The 20,662-nt window shown below is 31.1% G+C and overlaps 4 protein-coding genes across 4 annotated transcripts; 3 read left to right on the forward strand and 1 right to left on the reverse strand.

The window, feature by feature from the left end:
* The first annotated feature begins 561 nt into the window (after nucleotides 1–561).
* On the forward strand, nucleotides 562–3,139 carry LOC109798174 (gamma-glutamylcyclotransferase 2-1). Its single transcript, XM_020358421.3, has 9 exons — nucleotides 562–770; nucleotides 1,051–1,164; nucleotides 1,254–1,330; nucleotides 1,526–1,582; nucleotides 1,934–1,990; nucleotides 2,099–2,139; nucleotides 2,386–2,457; nucleotides 2,538–2,617; nucleotides 2,722–3,139. Exons 2-9 carry the CDS (start codon nucleotides 1,056–1,058, stop codon nucleotides 2,901–2,903), a joined length of 675 nt encoding a protein of 224 aa, XP_020214010.1. The 5' UTR covers nucleotides 562–770; nucleotides 1,051–1,055; the 3' UTR covers nucleotides 2,904–3,139.
* Nucleotides 3,140–5,683: 2,544 nt separating this feature from the next.
* On the forward strand, nucleotides 5,684–9,539 carry PBA1 (N-terminal nucleophile aminohydrolases (Ntn hydrolases) superfamily protein). The gene is made up of 8 exons (XM_020358412.3): nucleotides 5,684–5,880; nucleotides 6,032–6,108; nucleotides 6,686–6,741; nucleotides 6,876–6,948; nucleotides 8,037–8,148; nucleotides 8,476–8,549; nucleotides 8,795–8,869; nucleotides 9,128–9,539. Exons 1-8 carry the CDS (start codon nucleotides 5,772–5,774, stop codon nucleotides 9,251–9,253), a joined length of 702 nt encoding a protein of 233 aa, XP_020214001.1. The 5' UTR covers nucleotides 5,684–5,771; the 3' UTR covers nucleotides 9,254–9,539.
* Nucleotides 9,540–10,006: 467 nt separating this feature from the next.
* On the forward strand, nucleotides 10,007–12,800 carry LOC109797118 (AIG2-like protein D). Its single transcript, XM_020357039.3, has 5 exons — nucleotides 10,007–10,687; nucleotides 10,777–10,849; nucleotides 10,935–11,027; nucleotides 11,243–11,326; nucleotides 12,413–12,800. Exons 1-5 carry the CDS (start codon nucleotides 10,554–10,556, stop codon nucleotides 12,554–12,556), a joined length of 528 nt encoding a protein of 175 aa, XP_020212628.1. The 5' UTR covers nucleotides 10,007–10,553; the 3' UTR covers nucleotides 12,557–12,800.
* Nucleotides 12,801–16,704: 3,904 nt separating this feature from the next.
* Nucleotides 16,705–17,414, reverse strand: LOC109797119 (oleosin Ara h 15.0101). The gene has a single exon (XM_020357040.3). The coding sequence runs from the start codon at nucleotides 17,397–17,399 to the stop codon at nucleotides 16,923–16,925; it is 477 nt and encodes a 158-aa protein (XP_020212629.1). The 5' UTR covers nucleotides 17,400–17,414; the 3' UTR covers nucleotides 16,705–16,922.
* Between the last annotated feature and the right edge of the window lie 3,248 nt (nucleotides 17,415–20,662).

The following is a 20,662-nucleotide window of genomic DNA, read 5'->3' on the forward strand; positions in this document are numbered from 1 at the left end:
TCTCCAATTTCAATCACACGCTTGAGTCAAGTGGTTTGCACCTGCACTGACAACGATACCAATTGGATATCGTCCAGGTTCAATGTATCAAATCCAAGCAGCATTAATAGTATTCATTAATACAAGTCTAAATTTAATTAAATTAAAATAGAGAAAAAAAAACATATTACCCCCTTATTTATAACACTCAAATTAAAACAATTAATTCATCTCTTGATATATTAATTATTTGTAGATTAAAATATGTTTTTTAATTTAATAAAATATATTAATTATAAAATTTTTAAGAGATGTATATTTTAATTGTTGGCCAAAAGAGTAAAGAATAAGACATGAATTTAGTTTTATTAAGAGAAAGATAAGTATGGAGTAAGAGAAAAATAATATATATAAATAAAAGAAATATATTATTATTAAATTAATTAAGTGTTTTGAATAATGAATATTAATATGTTAAGATGACACTGAGAGCAGGGCACGTGAGAATGATGTTGTGTTGCTGGAGCACAGCAAGGCGAGGCCGTTGAATCCGCGTGCCAGGCTTACACCATAAATACCAATCTTTCTAATGCGGAATGCCTCACGCCTTTATCCGAGACAAAGAGGGAACAAGAGCAGATAGAAAGAGAGGAGGAACCATTGTAACCCTAATTTATTTGCTAAACCCTAAGCGTTTAGCATTTCCTTTTCCTCTCTTTTTACCTCTCTTCTCCCTCCTAATCCTAACCTAAAAAGCCTTTCCATTCTCATTTGCCCGCTCGGATCCCAATGTAAGATTTCCCTTTCCTTTTCACCCATTTTTCCTTTTATTTTTTTCTTCTAATTCCCTAGTTAATCAATATCATAAATGCTGAGTCTTGATGGTTCTGTTCCACAATGAAATGCTTCGGATCTAACATATTTGTTGCTGCACTTCACCACCACGAATGTGCTGTTAATTTAAGCTTAAAATATTAATTAATTTTGTTTATTTCAGTTTAGTTTTGTCATTGTCATTTCTTCTCATACGTTCATTTTCTGAATGTTGACTGATTCTGGATGTTTTCTCAGAAACCATGGTTTTCTGGGTTTTTGGCTACGGTTCACTGGTGTGGAACCCAGGGTTTGATTTCGATGAGAAGATTGTCGGTTTCATTAAGGATTACAGACGCGTCTTTGATTTAGGTATGGCCCTTCCTCACGTGCCGTACCTTGTTGAATTTACATAGTTGCCACTGTTGCTTAGACATTTAAATTTAATTTCGTTTTCGCAGCGTGCATTGATCACCGGGGAACCCCTGAAAAACCTGCAAGAACTTGCACATTAGAACAGAAAGAAGGGGCTATTTGCGTAAGTGCATGTGTTATTTCTATTGACTCTGGTAGCTTTAGGTTTGCCACCCAACATGTATAATTAATACAAATTTGTTTTTTTTAACTATTATTTATTGCTTATGTCTTGGCTCTTGATGGAGCATTGTATATCTTGCCGTGTTTAAATTCTGGTATGTTGATTTTTCTTAAAATTTTTTCAATCTTTCTGCAGTGGGGAGCTGCTTATTGTGTTCGAGGAGGTCCTGAAAAGGAAAAGCTGGCTATGCAGGTAATTTTGTTTTTCACCTTAGTTTGTCACCAAACTACTAGTAGCTATGACCCGAATGCAACTTGTAACAATTTTGGAGTCTTAATAGTGGGTGCCCTTTTTGTTTTCTATTTTGTTTAATTTTGGGGCATTCGTTAGTAATCTCTACAAACCATAATTTCATGTCCTATGAGGATTCTTTGGCCTTTACCCAAGATCCCTGGTTTATAGTTCCACTTTTATAAACGGCTTCCAGTTTGTGGCATTTCATTAGTGATTTCTAGTAAATAAGCATCGTACACTTTTAAAACATTCCTAGCAAATTTATGTACTTTCGGGCTTCAACCAACCGGTCACTCTTTTGTTGTGTAGTATTTGGAGCGACGGGAATGTGAATATGACCAAAAGACTATCGTAAGCTTCTTCAAGGTGGGTTACACCAATCATCAAGTTTTTTTTTCCCACTTACTTGCAAGTGATTGTTATTTTAATATTTAATTAATAATCACTACTTCTAACTTGCCATCTTTTCTTTAGGAAGGAGATTCACTGCACCCTACTTTAACTGACGTAATAGTGTAAGTTATAGACATCGTTTATGAATTTCTTTAGCTTATTGATTATATATACAAGTGCTTGTTTGGGGATATAGTATTTTTCGGAAATAATAGCTTGTTTTTCACAGAAAGAGGCAAAAATAAGCTATTATTTTTTCAAAATAAGTTTTAATGTTGAATCAAAGATGCGCTAAGTTACATAATTGTTTTGATCATACTTATGAGGACAAGGACGAGTTTGCTAATAGATATCATATCAATCTACAGATTCACATCTACTCCAGACAAAGTTAACAACAAATATTACTTGGGACCTGCCCCTCTGGATGACATGGCCTGGTATACATTTTTCTCCCCATTCTTTTTTATGTGGAAGTGATCTATCCGTCGGTTCCGCTAATCTTTGTTTAACCGTTCAGGCAAATAGCAACTGCTTATGGTCCTTGCGGAAACAACAGAGACTACCTTTTCCTTCTAGAAAAGGCCATGTATGATATCGGTAAGTTATCTCCCTAACTAGTACATAATCTAGTTTCACATTGAAATTTGTCAGCACTTTGTTGCTTATATGCATTGTGCTGAGTTAAGAGGTTTGATGTGCAGGCCATGAGGACGACCTAGTGATAGAGCTTGCCAATGAAGTTAGGAAAGTACTTGGTGTGGGAAATGTAGTATCAAAGGAGAAGAAATCGGTTGGACCAGCACAACTTGCTCACCCTCCTCACGTACCGATTCCTTCTCGTCAACTGCACCCAATGCCAGAACCTATTGCATTGGATAGTTGAGGAGCCGGATTTGACAAAAACTGACGGACGCTGAGTTCTGCGACTAAACTGATTTACTGCGGATCCTGCTAACCCTCATTCAATTTTCGATACATCATACAGCTATCTCACTTATCCTAGCTTTAGCGGCTGCTTCCATTCCCATGAGACATTGCTTGAATTCAGTGAGACGAATTGGAATGTTGACTGATTTTGCACTATGTTATAATTGAAAAATTAAGTTCTGTTTTGAGTAAGTTCTTGTCTATTATCAATTGGTGTCGCCTTGGTCATATGGACGGTGGAATTAATTTATTGTTTGCTATGTTACGATGGTAAATCTGTGTTTGGGGATCATGATATTTTTGGAATACTTGCAATAAGTCAATCATGGTTCACTCCCTTAGTTCTCTATTGCAAATTTGCAAATATTTTTTATACATTTTTAAAAAAACTAGTAAAATTAGTTAATGTGATAAGCGAATTATATGTTTAAGAAAAATAGAATATGGGTAGAATATATAAGAAAAAAAGGAAAATTCATTCCAGTTTAATGGTCATACGAATGAAATAGATTTTTTTATAAAATCAATCAAATAGAAATGATTTTTTTAATTTATTAATTATAAAAGTCAACAGATTATATAACAAGTAAAGTCTACTGCACAGCAACACTCATTTTCTCAACACATTATGGCAGTCATATGTTTCAGGGAAAACTAGTAATTACATCCGCCATGAAGTGCGAGATTTATTAGTGTAAAGTAAATTTAATATTTGTTCTTATATGTTGAGATTAATTATTAGTTAAAAATATCAAAATTCAAAGAAAATAATAATGATGAATGTTGAACACTAATCGGATTGGGCCGAACTAAAAACGCTAATTGAATTGATTAGAGTAAGATTTTGAATGTTGTGCCATATTTCGAATTAATTTTGACCTAAATTGATCGAGAATTCAAAGTAGAGGTTGGAATGGGCCTAACAACCTCGATCCATGATGAGAGGAGTTGGAACAGACTAAACGGAAGTAGGGGTGAAGAAAAGGTTAATGGTTTTTAGAGAGCTTGAAAATCATAATTTATGGAATAATGAATCTTAAGAGTTAAGATTACAAAGAATATCTATCATCGATTGGTTTGATAATAAATGTTATAGAATAGTTATATAAATCAATGTTTTTCATCTCTAGTTAATAAAACTTTTTGCAAAAACTTTAGTTATTTATCTCATCAAATAAATTATTGAGTAATATTATTTTTTACAGCATTAAAACCTTTTTTTTTTTTTTTTGAAAAGCACCGATAGATAAATGCTTACATAAATTTTGTGCACGAAGGAAGTATAATTCAATTGATTAAACAAGTGCAATTCGCTATTATGTTAATTAATTTTTTATATTTTATTTTTATATGTCGACCTATTTTAAGAATAAAATAGTATTTTTAAGTTGTGATTTCATATCTAAGGTGAAACATTGAATCATGTTTTTAATTAAAATAAATAAATTATTTATATCGGCAACTTTCGAGATATATTAATTTAAATTGTGAAAAGATTATGAGATATGAAATAAAATGAAATGCAATGCAGCGATACTTATTCTTATTATCTAAATTATTTAAAATGAGATTTAATGAAATAAAACCTAATTAATTTTTTTATATTCAATAAATTAAAACTTACACCTCATTGGTATTCTCATTCTCTCTATTGTCTCGATTAGACACTCAAGGTATTTTTTTATTACTATTATTTAGATGTGCATTTTTTGTATATTATCTCTCACAATTAGACCACTTTTCTCCCTAAGCTATCTCAGTTGTCTATGTTTATTACAGTAATTTATTATTTTTTGTCTTCATTTATAAATTAAATTTCAATATTTTAAAAGATATTTTTAATAATTAAAACCAACATTATATCACAATTTAAAATGGTTTATTATAAATCCAAAATATAATGTAAAATTTTAAAAATATTTATCTATCGTAAATTTTAATTTTAATTATAATATAATTCATACACTTCAAAGTATTTATTTTTATAAATTTTAATTAAAAATTTAAATATTTATTCTGTGCAATACATGGAGTAAAATATTGTTGTACACAATTTCATTTCATCAAATACTTCTATTTTTATTTCACCTAATTTGAGATATGTAAACAAAACCTTAATTCACATTATAAAAAAAAAATATTCAAAAGAATGATAGGATAGGATAATTTTGTTCAACTACAGTCATTTAAAAATTCAAATATAGTATAATGTTCAAATTTCAAATTTTTTTTTCATAAAATAAAATATTTTATTTTTGTTATTTTTATAAATTTTATAACATTTTATTCCCCTCAAGATATAGTACTTTTATAAAATTAATTTTGTAGAAATAACATATAATAATTCAATTTTAATATAAAGTCTTTTAATAATTTTTAAAATTATATTAAGTTTAATATTTTTAAAAATTTATTTAAAGATAAAAATCTTATAATATAAATTATTTATTTATAATAAATTTAAAATATAATTTATATATTTAAAATCCTAAACATTATAAGTAAGTATTTATCCTAAATTTTTGTTACATAAAATAAATAATAATTTTTTATTTTCGTTCCTGGAGTATGCAGTAACTAATTTAAAGAATTATTGTTAAAATAAAATACAAATTATATTATATAATTGTAGAATAATATAATATAATAGATGAATAGTAAAATAATGTTTTAGGCCTATTGAAAAGAAAAGAAAAACTTGTCCAGCAAGTCGTAATGGTAATAGTGTATAAGTATAAACAATAAGAATGAGACCTGAATTTCTTCGCGCTAGGGCACTCTACATTTTACCCTCTTTTCTTCTTCTTTTTTGGTAATCGTAATCATGGATCAGAAGGTGGATCTCAGTGCTCCCCATTCTATGGGGACCACTATCATCGGCGTTACTTACAACGGCGGCGTCGTTCTCGGAGCCGACTCTCGAACCAGCACTGGTACACTTTTACTAACCCAACCTAAATTAATTTAGGGTTTTCGTTTTCTTTTTTTTTGACAGCTTCATGCTTAATTAGTGCCGACTTCTTCATTTACAATTGAGATTCGTTTCTTGTTATTCATTTGGGGATTGTTACTTTTCATTTTCAGGAGTGTATGTTGCCAACCGGGCTTCGGACAAAATCACACAGCTCACTGATAATGTTTACGTCTGTCGCTCTGGATCGGTACTCTTCTTTCTTTCCTATCACTCTTGTGTGCATGTCAAATTGTTTTCTGGTTATGCTCATTTATGCTTATAATCATTATTACCTGGGTTTGATTTTGTGTTTCTATTATTTTAGATATTTATCTGTTGTGTCTGATTTGACCGTGCATTTCATTCCTCGTAATGTATGGTGTTGAATGTTTTTTTGGAGGTTTAAAATAATGGAGTTTCAAACTCAGTTGTTGTGAACTGGATGTGTTGGGGGACAATTAGGCTTTTGGCTGTTTAGTCTGTTATTATCAAAGGTTCCATCGATCTCTTGCATCATATGTTTCTCATTTTCAAATGTTGCTCCTAGCTAAAAGTATTTTTTTTTTTATTTTTTATCAATGTGTGTGGAATATGTGGGTGACGATATGGTGAAGGTTCTGTTTGCATTCATGAAACTAATAATTTTAAATAATGTTTTTTGTTTGTTCTAGGCGTGGGATACTGAGCATAATTGGGTTATAATTTTGCATAGGATGATTATGGAATCTCTCTTTTACTGTTATTTTTTTATGCCCTGAAAATGACGATCTGTGTATTTTTTGCAGGCTGCAGATTCTCAAATTGTTTCTGACTATGTGCGCTACTTCCTCCATCAACACACGTGAGTGACGCGACTTTCCCTATTATTCAGTAATAAGATATTCTATTTTTCAAAGTAGAGTTTTAGATTATGATTTAGTGTGTGTGAGTATTTACAATGATCTTTACTTTATTTTGAGTTTTCTATACGTGTAGGATACAACTTGGACAACCTGCAACAGTTAAAGTTGCTGCAAACCTTGTCCGGCTTCTGTCATATAACAACAAGGTTTGACTTTAAAGCTTTTTCTTGGTAAATAGATTGGCATGGTTCATTTTCCACCAATAATGATAGTATCAATTCCATTTAAGATTTTACTATCTTCCCATAAGACTTGACTTGAGGTTTGTTCTGTCAAAGCTTGAATTACCCTGTGTTTTCTTGTTCACTAACGTGAAATGTTATTATGTTCATTCAGACCTCAAGCTTGTAAACTGATAAAGTTAAAACTGAGCTAAATAAATGTCAAATTCACTTCACATTAGTTGGTTGATTATATTAGTCTTGGGGGCTGTAATTATAGCATTAAAGTATCTCCAATTTCAATCAGTACGAGACTTAGAATTTATTAAATAAGAGTATTGAGTAACGAGGAGACCAAAATGAAACTGATTGCTTGAAAGTTTAGTCATTACTTTTGAACTGGATTAATTTGATCAGTGAAGTGGACATAAACCAAGTTGGAACTTTAAAATCTTTTCTTTGTATAGGGATATAATATAATCTGATGGTCTGTCTTTCTATTTTGAAAATTAATGAGAAAAATGTGAGGAGCAATTGGAGGCAATTTCACTAAGACAACAACAAAAGCCTTATCCCACTGGGTGTGGCGGCTGTATGGACTGCACAACCCCAATTTCTCAAATGATCTCTAATATTTAGTTAAAGCTCCTGCTGAGCAACACAAAATCCCTTTGGACTGTTAGGATTAGAATAGTTAAATATTTGCATGTTTAGGTAGTCTTGATGGCGAAAAGTTTCAGAAAGTGGCTACTGTATAAATTTGGAAGGGGCTTTAGGAGACATTTTTTAAGCTGAAATATCTTCTAATTGGTCAAGTGGGAGGAGATACAATTATCAATGATGTTACTGACACAATTTCCTCAGATAGCTATTTTAAATTTTAGATTAGACATGGACATTTAAATGATATAGGAAACCAAGTATTTTGATTCCAAAGATTATCAAATGATCCACTATTGTGTTTGCCTGATTGGTACTACTAGATTTGCTCTGTCTTGTCTATATATTTATCTATTATTAGAGACCAGGGTAGCTGATATTTGGCTTTGTTGTAAATTTACTTTCATTGGCAGAATTTCTTAGAGACTGGGTTAATCGTTGGTGGTTGGGATAAATATGAAGGTGGACAAATTTTTGGAGTTCCTCTGGGTGGAACAATAGTGCAGCAACCTTTTGCTATCGGAGGTATTTGACTATTAAACGTGTTTATGAATACAAGTTTATTATGATTTTTGTATTCACTTTCAGCTATACATGTTAGTATCCTTATATACATATGTTGCCTGTATCAGTTGCCCATATTATTCCTTTGATATTAAGGTTTGACATTGTATAGATCTATTTTAGTTAATAAGTGATGCATGGACCCTTTGGCAAATCTATTCATTTTTTTTACTGGAGTCTGGGACTAAAACACAAAAGTTTCTAAATTCTTCACTGTTAGTGTTTTTTTCCTTGGGATGCATGGCTTTTGTTAGTAAAGCTGTGGTTTACTTGATTTGTCTTTTGCAGGATCGGGCTCCAGTTACTTGTATGGTTTTTTTGACCAAGCCTGGAAAGAGGGAATGACCAAAGATGAAGCTGAGGCATGTTTTTTCATTCTTACTGCTGCCTGTATTAAGTTAAAAAAAAAACGACTTAAGTACCAAAAATATTGTGGTGGTTGTTGGCTTTTGGGGACCTAATCAGCTTTTCTTGCCAGTGCAACAATATGTTTCAGATATGAACAATGACTAATAATTTGGAAGCTATTAGAGATTATGAGGATGATATTTTTGGGGTGAACTTTTTTCTGAATCCTTATGCTGACAGTATATCTATTGTATGACAGGATTTAGTAAAGAAGGCAGTTTCACTGGCTATTGCTCGTGATGGTGCAAGTGGTGGGGTGGTCCGAACAGTCATTGTAAGACATCTTAACCAATTATTATTTCTTTACTTTTGCTCTAAGTGAGGCTCATTTATTATGAAGTAGAAGAGGGGTAAGGGAATGAGGAAGAGGCAGTTGGCATTGTGGGAAATTGGAACCTGTACACACATTTTTTGGCTTATAATCAATTGAACTGACTCAAAAGGGCAACTTGTATTTTAAACACAAGGTTCATATTATACATATATACAATAATTTGAAACCCCCTGATTTTGATTTTTGAAATCCTTGTAGATAAACTCTGAGGGAGTGACCAGGAATTTCTACCCTGGTGACCAACTTCCACTATGGCATGAGGAAATGGAGCCTCATAACTCTTTGCTAGACATTCTGGGTGCCCCAGAGCCGATGAGCATGTGAAAAAGTTGCGTTGTTTCAGAATCGTGCCCGGCTAAATTATATCTCGTCATCTCTTTTATGAACTAGTTGACAATGTGTAGTCGATTACATTGTTTGGTTGGATATTGTTTTTCGTCGGGTTATATCTTATGTACCATGGATAACCTTTTGTTTCATCATATAGCTCCAAGGTAACGTGTATACTTTGGTGAATTGGTGTTGCATACAAAGCAATTATCCACTCATGTTAAACTTCTGTTTTTGGTCTTGGTAGTTAGTGGTAAAAAACACAGATTTCAAGTTTCAACATTCAAGCATTTAAAATTGATTCCGTTGTTGATTAGGCTGGAGAAATCCAACCTTGAGACTGGGTTTATTTGTGTATTTGTTTTATGAAACTGATTAATTTCGTGAAAGTTCATTATATTTTACTATGAAAGTGTTGTAACAGTAAATTATTTGTAATATTCCTTAAAATCTTAAAATGTTATATAAACTTTATTTTCGTGTTGAAGTATTTAAAAGGTTGATTTAATGATTCTGATAATCAGTTTTGTTGATTCTGATTTATAAAACTTAGGCTATGTTAAAGTGAAAAAATTTGTTAAAATGTTCTGTGTGGTTTACGAAATTTACTAGGTTTTAATAGTGTCAATCATATTTTACTGATAATGTATGAATGATTAATTTATATTTTAATAGAGTTTTGATATATTTTTATTTTGTACGTCAAGTTGTTTTTCCTCAATAACTAATAAATTTTTGTTGATTTATATTAGCATAATTGAATAAACGTTCAAACTTTTACTTTGCTAAAGCTTTTGAGTTTTGAATGGTATCCAGTGATGGTTTCTATTCTAAAAATGAGAAAGCTCTAAAAAAATTGCCTTATTCCTGGCGACAGCCTATACTTTGGACAAAGATTAAAAATTTAAAATAAGGAAAACTAGTAACAAGTGTTAGAGGGTGACAGGGCATACGGTATGAGAAATTATAAGGAATTAGGAAAAGGAGTGAATGGTAATATGAGGGTTTAAATGAGTGTTTGATTGGTATTCTGAAAAGATCCTTATTTGAAAAATCTGGATCGTTGGTTTAGGGGATGATAAAGAAAGAAGAAAAAGGTAGAAAAGAAAAACAACGACAGGCGTTTATTTATTTACTAATCTAACATGGCAATCCTAGGTAAATACTATTAATGTGTCTTTTAGAATGTTAACTGTAGTGGGAGTGAGGACGTGATTTTGGTAATACATATAGCATTAAGAGAGGAAGTGGTAGAGGTAGAGGTAGAGGTAGAGGTAGAGGTAGAAGAGAGAAAATGAGCGTGAAGGTGAATTGTGTGAGTGGCGACACCCACAACGTGTTCGTTTACGGTAGTCTCTTGGCCGATGAGGTTGTCCAAACCCTATTGAAGCGCGTCCCTCCAACCGCACCCGCCATCCTTCAAGACTAGTCTCTTTCTCTTTCTCTTCACAATCCTTTTCCTTTTCCTTTTCCTTTTCATTTTTTATTACCTAACTAACTTGCTCTTTTATTTGCAGTCATAGGTTTAAGATTAAAGGTCGCGTTTATCCCGCTATTCTCCCCGTCCCCAATAACAAAGTTACTGGCAGGGTCTCTCTCTTTCTACACATAACTCATTATTCAAATATATGCATCCATCCATCCACTCATCTTACATACATTTGTTTTTTACCAGGTGCTTCTCGGCATCTCCGGACTCGAACTCAATATTCTAGATGACTTTGAGGATGTTGAATATACTAGAACTCATCTTCAGGTTTCCTTGATTGTGAGTCACTCTTTTTGTTCCACTTTCTACTCATCCATTAACCCTTTGCCTAAACGAGGCAACTAACAAGTACTTGGTTCCCGACTCGATTCTCTTAAATAAATAACATGGTTAAAATAAAATTATAACAAACGGGACAAATGTTACATTTCCCAAAATTATATTACATGCTTAGTCTCTCTGCTCTCAGACGAATGCCAAAATCAATTTTACAGGACAAGGCTGAAAATCTACAAGTTTACGCTTATGTTTGGAGCAACCCAAACGATCCCAACTTGTATGCAGAATGGGATTTTGAGGTCAGCATGCCATCTTTCTTATTTTCATTTGCTCCGCTTTAAAGAATAAAAATATCTTCACAGTTCAAATACATTTATTCTTCTCTTTTCTTCTTCATATGTTGGGAAATTTAGTTAATGATGCCAGCTATTTGTGACCAAGGCCTTTGTTTGACTTATGCTTGCATTATAAAACACTTTGGATATAGGGAAAGGGGGTTAATAGTGTGTTTAACACTCGACAATTTCTATCCCCTCAGCATATGATATGGCAATACCATGAAAAAGTAGAAACAACTATTTCTTGATTTGTTTTTGCCATAAAAGATAATGATTATTTCTCACCATAACACACTATAAGTTGATTAAGTTCACAACTGAGAAATTCAACCGCAGGGTAGTTGGGTGAAGACGAGATTTCCAGATCAGATGTGATTGTATATGTTTTGTTAAAAACTTTTTTAACATTAGTAATTGGCATGGCATAATGATTCAATTTCCTTGATGAACAACTTATGGCTACTTGTTTTTGTGCATACAAATTAAAATGCGGATGACGTTGTAGTAGTTATTCTTTGGTAACTTGTATATAGTTGACCACCTCTCTTTATGCTTTCCCTTTGCTTCCCTCGTGTTCTGATTTTGGTGAAGATTTTTCAAGCATCTTGGCTCATCAGTATTTTGCAGCATAAGTTTGATATTGTGTACTTATGATTAAGGAGGGTATTAACTTATTGGGGGCGATTTCTTTATATTAATGTTAAAACATATTTTTTAAGGTTTAAATCTTAAAGGCCTCACTCACTGGATCGTCACTTCATACACACCCATTTTGACATATATACAAGTTTGTGTCCTTGTTATTAAACCTTACACGTGCTTTTGGTTTCTTCATTTCAAGTTCTAATTAAAAAATTTTGGATTCACAAGAATCAAACTCATTATGAGAGTTTACAAGTTTCAACAATGTTTGCACTTTGCACAACCAACTGAGCTAGACCTCTTCGATTGGTCTTAATTCAAATTCAAATCCCTTTTCATGCATCACTCACTATTCTAGAGGGCCTTTTTTTCCCCCTGATTATTCTTATTTTTTTGACTTGAAAGGAATGGAAACAAGTTCACATGAATGATTTCGTCAAGATGACTGATGGCTTTATGCAAGAGTTGGAATTGCCAGAATCAAAGCCAAGAGTGCAGACTTACGAAACCTTCTACAAGCAAGAAAACGATAAGCCACCTGAACCTTGACGTTTACATTTTATAAAAATTCTGCAATCTGTGCACTGTGCAGAGTTGTATGCTTCGATTAAGAATCATACTATTCACTGTTAATAATTACTAGTTCCCCTCCGAATAATTTCCTTTGATGATTTAATAAGCACTTGAACTTTGATGTTTGCAGTTTATAAAAATTCTGTATTATGTGCACTGTGCAGAGTTGTATGCTTCGATTAATAATAATACAAATATACTATTCACTGTTCATAATTAATAGTTCCCCCGAATCATTCATTTGATGATTTAATAAGCATCTCAGTGCTACCTTTTTCACAATGACAAGGTTTCAGTAATATATTTATAAATGTTATATTGTATTATTTTCTTCTACAATCTCGATACTAATATTTGATGACCCCCTCTCCAAATTAGAGATCTATATGCATAAATTGAACACATATTGCAAGATATAAAATGAATTGGTAATACTTAATTTTTTCGTAGCATTGTCAAAAACGGAAGTCCTCTGTTCAAAAGAATTCCTCCCAACATACAGGTTTATACATAGCTGGAGGCCCTTCTTTTGGGGGGGAAGGAGTGAATTACATCTTGGAAGTTGGAAGTCCTATTTGTATCTCTTGAAACACGACACATTCTTGTAGAACGCAACATTTTAAAGCATTTTCGTCCAGGCTTAAAAGTGGATGTTGGCAAGTTTAACCCTGTGTTATATTATGAATTAGGATAAACTTGGGTGTATTTCCCTTATTATCTTTTCTTCTATTAGTTATAAAAGAAATTAATTTTTAAAGTGTTTATTGTAACGCCCGATTTATATAATAATAATTATATATTTTTTTATATAATATTTTTGTAATTATATCATTAACAATATTTTTTTTAATGAAGATAAAGATAAAGAAAAAGAATATTTTATGAATTTATTACATGACATATCGTTCTAAAATATTTACGATAATGTATTATTTTACATATTATTTCTTTCTTCCACTTCTATTACAATATTTACATTGATAGTGGAAAGAAAATTACAATTGAAATAATATGGTTGGAAAATAAAATTATAACAGATCCATCAAATAGCTTTCATATTTCAATTTCTTCCAAGTAGGACACTAGTAATAACAACTGCAAAATGATTTGGAATCCCAAGTAGATTCATCTATTTTATAATATATTTAATTTTAAAAATAAAGAAAAGAGAGAAGTGAGAACAATATCTAATAAATACAATAATTCAAAAGAATATACAGAATTATTTATAATCAGTATTAAACACACACACATATATATATATATATATATAAATATATAGATCATATATTAGATTTTCATGATACAATAAAATTTGAATTATACTTGTAGTGACTAGTCAGGATAAATGAGCATCATTATAATACCAATCAATAAAAAGATATTTCACCTTAATTAACAAGAGGATATTTCACCTTCATTCTTTACTCATTTAAATTCCCAAGGTCAAACCTCCAGTTACAAATAATTAAACTTTATCTTCTATGGTCATAGAACAATATTTATCTTCATAAATACATGAAGAAATAACAACAAAACGAGTCCAAAATATCACAACTATATTATAGTTGATTATAAAATATATTTACAATAAATATATTTATGTAAAAAAAATATATTTATGTAAAAAAAATATATTAAAAGTACCAATGATATAAATAAAAATGACAATCATTATAAAATAATTAAACAATATAAAATATGAACATCTTAATAATTATTATGGATAAAAATAATCACAGGTTAAGCAAATAAATGAGGTTAGGGACACCCCACTAAATAAATATACATAAAAATGACATAAATAAATAAATATAGTAGTAAATAAAATTTTAAAGAGATAAAGTTATCATCCCCTTACCTTAGAACATCTGCATAAAAACTTCAAGACCCTTTTTTCTACTCATTTTTCCTCTCTTTCCCTCTTTCTTTCTCTCTCTCTCTCTCTTTTTCTTTCTCTTTCTAAATTTTCACCTCTGGGTGTTATGATTTTTCACAGGCCCCCTCCCTCTTATTTATAGAAATTCGGAATGGCCAGAACGGCCCGTTCTGAAACCGGAACGACCTATTCTGGACTCATTCCTCCTATGTAAAATTTAAAACTGGAACGGCCCGTTCTGGGGTAAAATTTTTCTCACAAAGACCATAACTGGAACGGCCCGTTTTCAATTAAGATCTTTAGGCATTTTTTTAAGCTTGGAACGGCCCGTACCGCTTTGGGAACGGCCCGTTCTGGGCTAACAAATATAGTTCTCTTTGAAAATTTGGAACGGCCGTTCTGGGCCTTCAAAAATAGGTCTCTTTACTAATTTGGAACGACCTGTTCCACTTTTAGAACGGCTCGTTTCGGACCAATAAACACAAGTCTTTTTAAAAATTTGGAACAGCTCGTTCCACTTTTAGGAACGGTCCGTTCTGAACCCAGAATATTATTTTATTGTTTTTAATTATAAAATCCCTTTAATAATCCTCATAAATATTTAAAATACATAATAATTATTTATGAAAACCTCTAAAATATTATATATAAAAAGAACCCTTTTTATTAATTAATAAAAATAGGAAAATAATTTTTATAAATATAAAAATAATAATTAATTATTATATAAAATTTGGGATGATACATTTATAAAATCAAAAAAGTTTATCTGGCCGTTTTTTCTTTGAGTCGTTTGCATGGTCTTGAATAATACCTTTTTATTATAGTTGTCTTCCCAGAATCCCTGATGATACCTACCTTTTTTATTTTTTATTTTATTTTTATCATAATTGAATAGGGATGATCATACTGCGAATCTACAGTTTTTTAATCTACTAAAAAGATCTTTAAAAGAAGAAAGAGAATTGAAAAAAGTTATTTAGAGAAATCTTTTAGTAAATATCTAAGAATTAATCTTCAATCGAGTCGAATTGCGTCATAAAATATTCATATTTCATGTGAGAGCAGGTAGGCACTAGACTCGTATGAAATAATGTTGAGGGGACAACTTTTTGTGCGCTCTCATTCGAAGACAATTCTTAGTTATAGATTATGTTAACAGGAACAACCTTGTGTTCTCACAATCTCTCATAAAGACTATTCTTAGTTATGAAATATTCTTAAATATATGCAATAGACTATTCTTAATTAGTTATGAAATATTCTTAATTATGAAATTCTGAGAAGATAAAAGACTATTCTTAGTTATGAAATATTCTAAATTAATGCTGACAAAAAATCACAGTGTATGTGCTTCGATAAAAAATTTTCACTACTTAGATAAAAATTAAACATTCCTTCCAATAGATATCGTATAAATACTATAGTTATTTAAAAAAATATCATGGTTAAAATATCAATACTATAGTTATTAAAAAAAATTATCATGGTTAAAAAAAAGGCACTAGTTCCTTTAATATGGGGCTGCTTAGAATGTACAGTCACATTCCTGTGTCATAAATTTCTTATTACCCTATAGTTCTAGATGGACAAACTCTTTCTAACATAGTTTGTATTTCAGAATCCAACATGAAATTGGACAAATGGTGAAAACATTAATAATTACTTTCAAACAAACACTGACACAAGCAATCACAAACGGGAAGAGACAAATAAATCTCTTGACACAGGAGATGACTGGTTCCATTAACATGTTAATAAAAAACGGGAAACACTGGCAGAGGCTCAGGAACAATATGGTATCCAATTTATGTGTCATTTACGAAAAAAAGATGATGACGTCAAACCAGCATCGGATTAAATTAAGTTACACTCAGCAATATTTCATCGTTTCTTCTCCAGCTAATGTCATGTGGCATTTGAATATAGAATTTTGGAAGCCACTTGTGGGTACTAATTTAGCAAGTTTTCTATTTCCTGTTCCATCATATTAGACGTGGCTACTACATGCAAGAGAAGTTCAGGATTTTATTGTTTTGATCTCATGCTTGCTTGAGATCAAGTCCGTAACTTAGTTATGCTGGTATTTTAGAGATGTGTGTTGCGTTATAGTCATCTTTGATTTTTTTCTGTCATCTGAACATAACAATAAACTAGGCTCTTTAGTGACACTCCTCTCCTTATCCCGCGGCCACGATAGTGTTTTGTTATCTTTCAGACAAATCAGCAAAGGGTCACAAAAAAGGGAAAAGAAATTACTACATTAAACGAGGAAACAATGCAACACACATTCTGATAGAAAAGAAATAATTGATCTAGCTATGAAAACAAACAGGATACTAAAACCAGAACAAAAAACACATAATACTGGAAATTAACAGCAGGACTTGAAGATGCAAGTCGACAAGGGCACCACCACCAACTTCAGTTCAACCTCATACACACACATACACGCATACATGATCAATGAGATCCTTGTGTGGCCTCTTGAAGTTTACCCTGAGCATAACTCCCATAATCCTTTGCCCTCTCCTTCACATCTCTTGCCTTATCAGCAAGGTACCCTTTTGCATAGTCAAAGGTGTCAGAACCAGCAGGATGGTTCCCAGCCACATAGTTGTAAATCCAAGACAAAGCAGCAATGGCAGCCACACCACAGCCACCAGAGAATAAGAAGCCAGCAGCAACTAGAAACAGCACAAAAGCAGCAGGGACAAGGATGGGGCTGAAGATAACAAGAAGAGGGGTTGCTATGACCAACCCTATGACAGTTCCTGTGAGGACCAACCCTGACAAAAGCAAGAGTGAGATGCCAATAGTGGCGGCTGTTATGAACTTAACGGTTTGGCGTGAAGGTGGGTTGTTGTTGTTGTTGGTCTGGTAGGATGTTCCATAGGGCGAACCATAGTAAGAGGCTCCAGTTCTTGGTTGATCAACCATGGTTGGTGTTGTTCTCTTGTTTTTTCAAGGCTGAACCAAGGTGAGATGGAATAATAATGTGTAAATAGAGAAGGGAATGTGGTATATAGCAGTGTGGGAGGAGGTGGTGGAAGGGTACGCGGCAAGAGGTGAGGCTGCATTGCATGTCGTGGCGGCTTTGCATGAAATTGAGGTTTGAAATAGGTAACACCTGTCCTTCTTTACAGACCCTCTGAAACAGCATCGATAACTTATAATGAAACCGATGGAAATTTGGACCCTTTTGCATCACCTTTAACCATTTTGCATGAACCCATGGAAATTTGGACCCTTTTAATCACCTTTAACCCATTTTGCATCACCTTTAACACTTAATCATTACCTCCCTATATATGCAAAGTTCCACTTTGTAATGTTGAGCTAGATACGCCATGTTGAAAAAAATTATAAAATGCTTAATAGAATTTCTTTTTATAAATTAATAGTAACTCGTGTATAAGTTAAACAACTTTTTAAGAAATTAATATAACAACTTCAAGCTAACTTTTACTTATAAAAAAAGTTAATTCTATTTTTTTCATCATTCATAAATTTTATAAATAAATTTATTCAAACATGTCTCAATCGCATTTTCTAACATCATTTGAGAATGTAGGTATTTTTTTTAATGTGAAAATTGCTGCAGAGTGTATTTCAATAGCTTCGTATTAGAATCTAATAAATCTCGAGTATTCCAGTTAATGAGATTCGAAATATAACTTCTTTATGTTTGGTTTTTTTTTTTTTTTTTTTTGAAGTATCTACCGCCAATAGCAGTGACTAATTTTCTCACTATGTTAGAGGTACCTTAAAGAATAAGATAGCTGGTCTCAAAATTTAACGCGGCTACATACACAAGACAAGATTCAGTCTAAATTTTTTTTATCCATTTTTGCCATCCTTGACTAGATCTATAAGATAAAATATTTTATTTTGTGACCGTCATTTTTTTTAATAAATATATCCCTTATTTTTTGCACTGGTTATGAGTTTCACTCACTTGAAATCTCCACACTTTCTTTAGGTTCTCTACTTATTTTATGATCTTGCTAGTTTTGTTCCTCATCTTTATTGTGATGTTGTTCTATCTTGAAGTTTGAACGTATATTCCAGATAAGTTTTTAAGGTCAATATGATCATATGTCTAATGGTGTGTTTGGACGAGGAATTTATATAGGATAATTCATTTATTTGAATAATTTCAAATTTCTTGAGGTGAAATATTTTATTTGGATGAGGAATTTACAAAGAATTTAAAATTTAAGCATTTGTGAAATTCTTCAAAATAGTAGAATTTGAAATTCTCACAAAAATGGGAGAATTTGAAATTCTTCATATTTGTTTTTCTTATTTCACCTATATATTTTATCTTATCTTTTCATCCTTTTAATTATTGGATATTCAAAAATATTTTTAAAATTATTAAATATTATCTTATATTAATTTTTAAAATTATTAAATATTTAAAAATAGATTAATATTTATTTTTATAAAATTTAATTTAAAAATCTCAATATATAAATATATTTTTAAAATCAATTTTACTATGATGGAATCAAATTATCATATTCAACCTAACAATTTAAAATTTAAGAAATTTGAATTGACTCATCCAAACAAAATATTTTAAAAATGATAGAAATTGAAATCAAAGTAATTCAAATACCAAGAATTTAAAATTTCTTTAATTTGTAAAATTCTTCATCCAAACACACTATAAAGAAAATATTATTAACGATTTGCTTTAGTGTTTTAAGATTTTCAACTTGTGTGTGTCTGCCATTCAAAATAACAAAAGCTACACGACAAGGTTTGAGTCTAGGACTTAATTTATACTCCCTTAACTATCTACCATCAGCCGACTCTAGTGATCGAATATAAGTATTGTTTAACATTATGTTTAGGGATGGCAATGGGGCTTCGTGGGGCGGGTAATAGTAAACCGTCCCTGTTCTGCGAGATGAAAATTAGCCTTATACCTATCTTATATTTGTGCGAGTATCCATTAAGCGGGTATCCATGAATTTCTTAAATATCTACGGATATCCATGGATATTTATAAATCTTTTAATAAATTAAAAAAATTATATTATAAATAATTTTAAGTTTATATTTAATGTCATTAAAATATTAAAAAATAAAAATTCATTGTTAATTTAGAATTTGTATTTAACGTTAATTTTGTTGAAATAATAATAAAAATGCAGGATAATTAATAACTTAATATACATTAATCTCACAAGTAAGTTAAAGTCTAATCACAAAGCTACAATAATTCAATCTCATAATTTCAAATGAAAGTAAATAACTTACAATACATAAATTTTATTGGTCCAATCAAAGCTAGAAAATCAATCAAATTACATCCAATATAATTCTATAACATGCTTAACACATGTTGGTAACTTCATCAACATCACTTTTGAAAGAAAATAAGATGAGAGAATATAGTTTTAGGGTTATGTGGTACAAGGATAATTAGAATATTTAAGAAATATTATTAAACGGGTACCTGCGGGTATGGATATCATCATACCCACTCCCGCCCCGTTTATAAACGGGTAAAAAATTATCCGTCCCCATTATCTGCGGGTACCCAATTAGTCTATCTATTTATTATCCGTAACGAGTTTTACCCGCAGATACCCGCGGGTGCGGGTATTTTTGCCATCCCTAATTATGTTTGCTAGTGAGAATGAAAATGGAGATAATAGGTGAGAAAAAAAGAGAATAGAACTAGGTAAGAAAAGAAGTGAAAATTAAAGTTATTTGGGGAAGTAAAAGAGAATTGTAAGAAAGATTATTTTTTTATTAATTAATATTGGATCAAATAAAAATTAAAATAATATTATAAATTAATTTATAAAATTGTCCTTTACAAGTTACAACTAAATTGCTGATTTGAGCATTTTTTTATTAAATAATTTCATATAATTGATTATGTGATAATCATAATTGATCAAATGAATTTTAAGAAAATTAGTCGATTTATCCGTACAGTGTATAAAGATTTAGTAAATTTCTTTTATCAATAATAATCTAAATCTTATTTATTAAAATAATTTTATTTTATATTTTATATCATTTCAAATGATGATACAATTATAAAGATTATATTTTTTTTTTATGTCTAAATCACTGGCAAAGAGTTTTGTTCCTTTGTTTCAAATCGTCAAATAAATAACAATAAAAAAAATACATTAGATTTGATATTTTTATAATAATAATAATAATCAAAAAAGTAT

Source organism: Cajanus cajan, chromosome 6 (assembly GCF_000230855.2).
Source record: "Cajanus cajan strain Asha chromosome 6, NIPB_CcT2T_4, whole genome shotgun sequence".
NCBI classification, from domain to species: domain Eukaryota; kingdom Viridiplantae; phylum Streptophyta; class Magnoliopsida; order Fabales; family Fabaceae; genus Cajanus; species Cajanus cajan.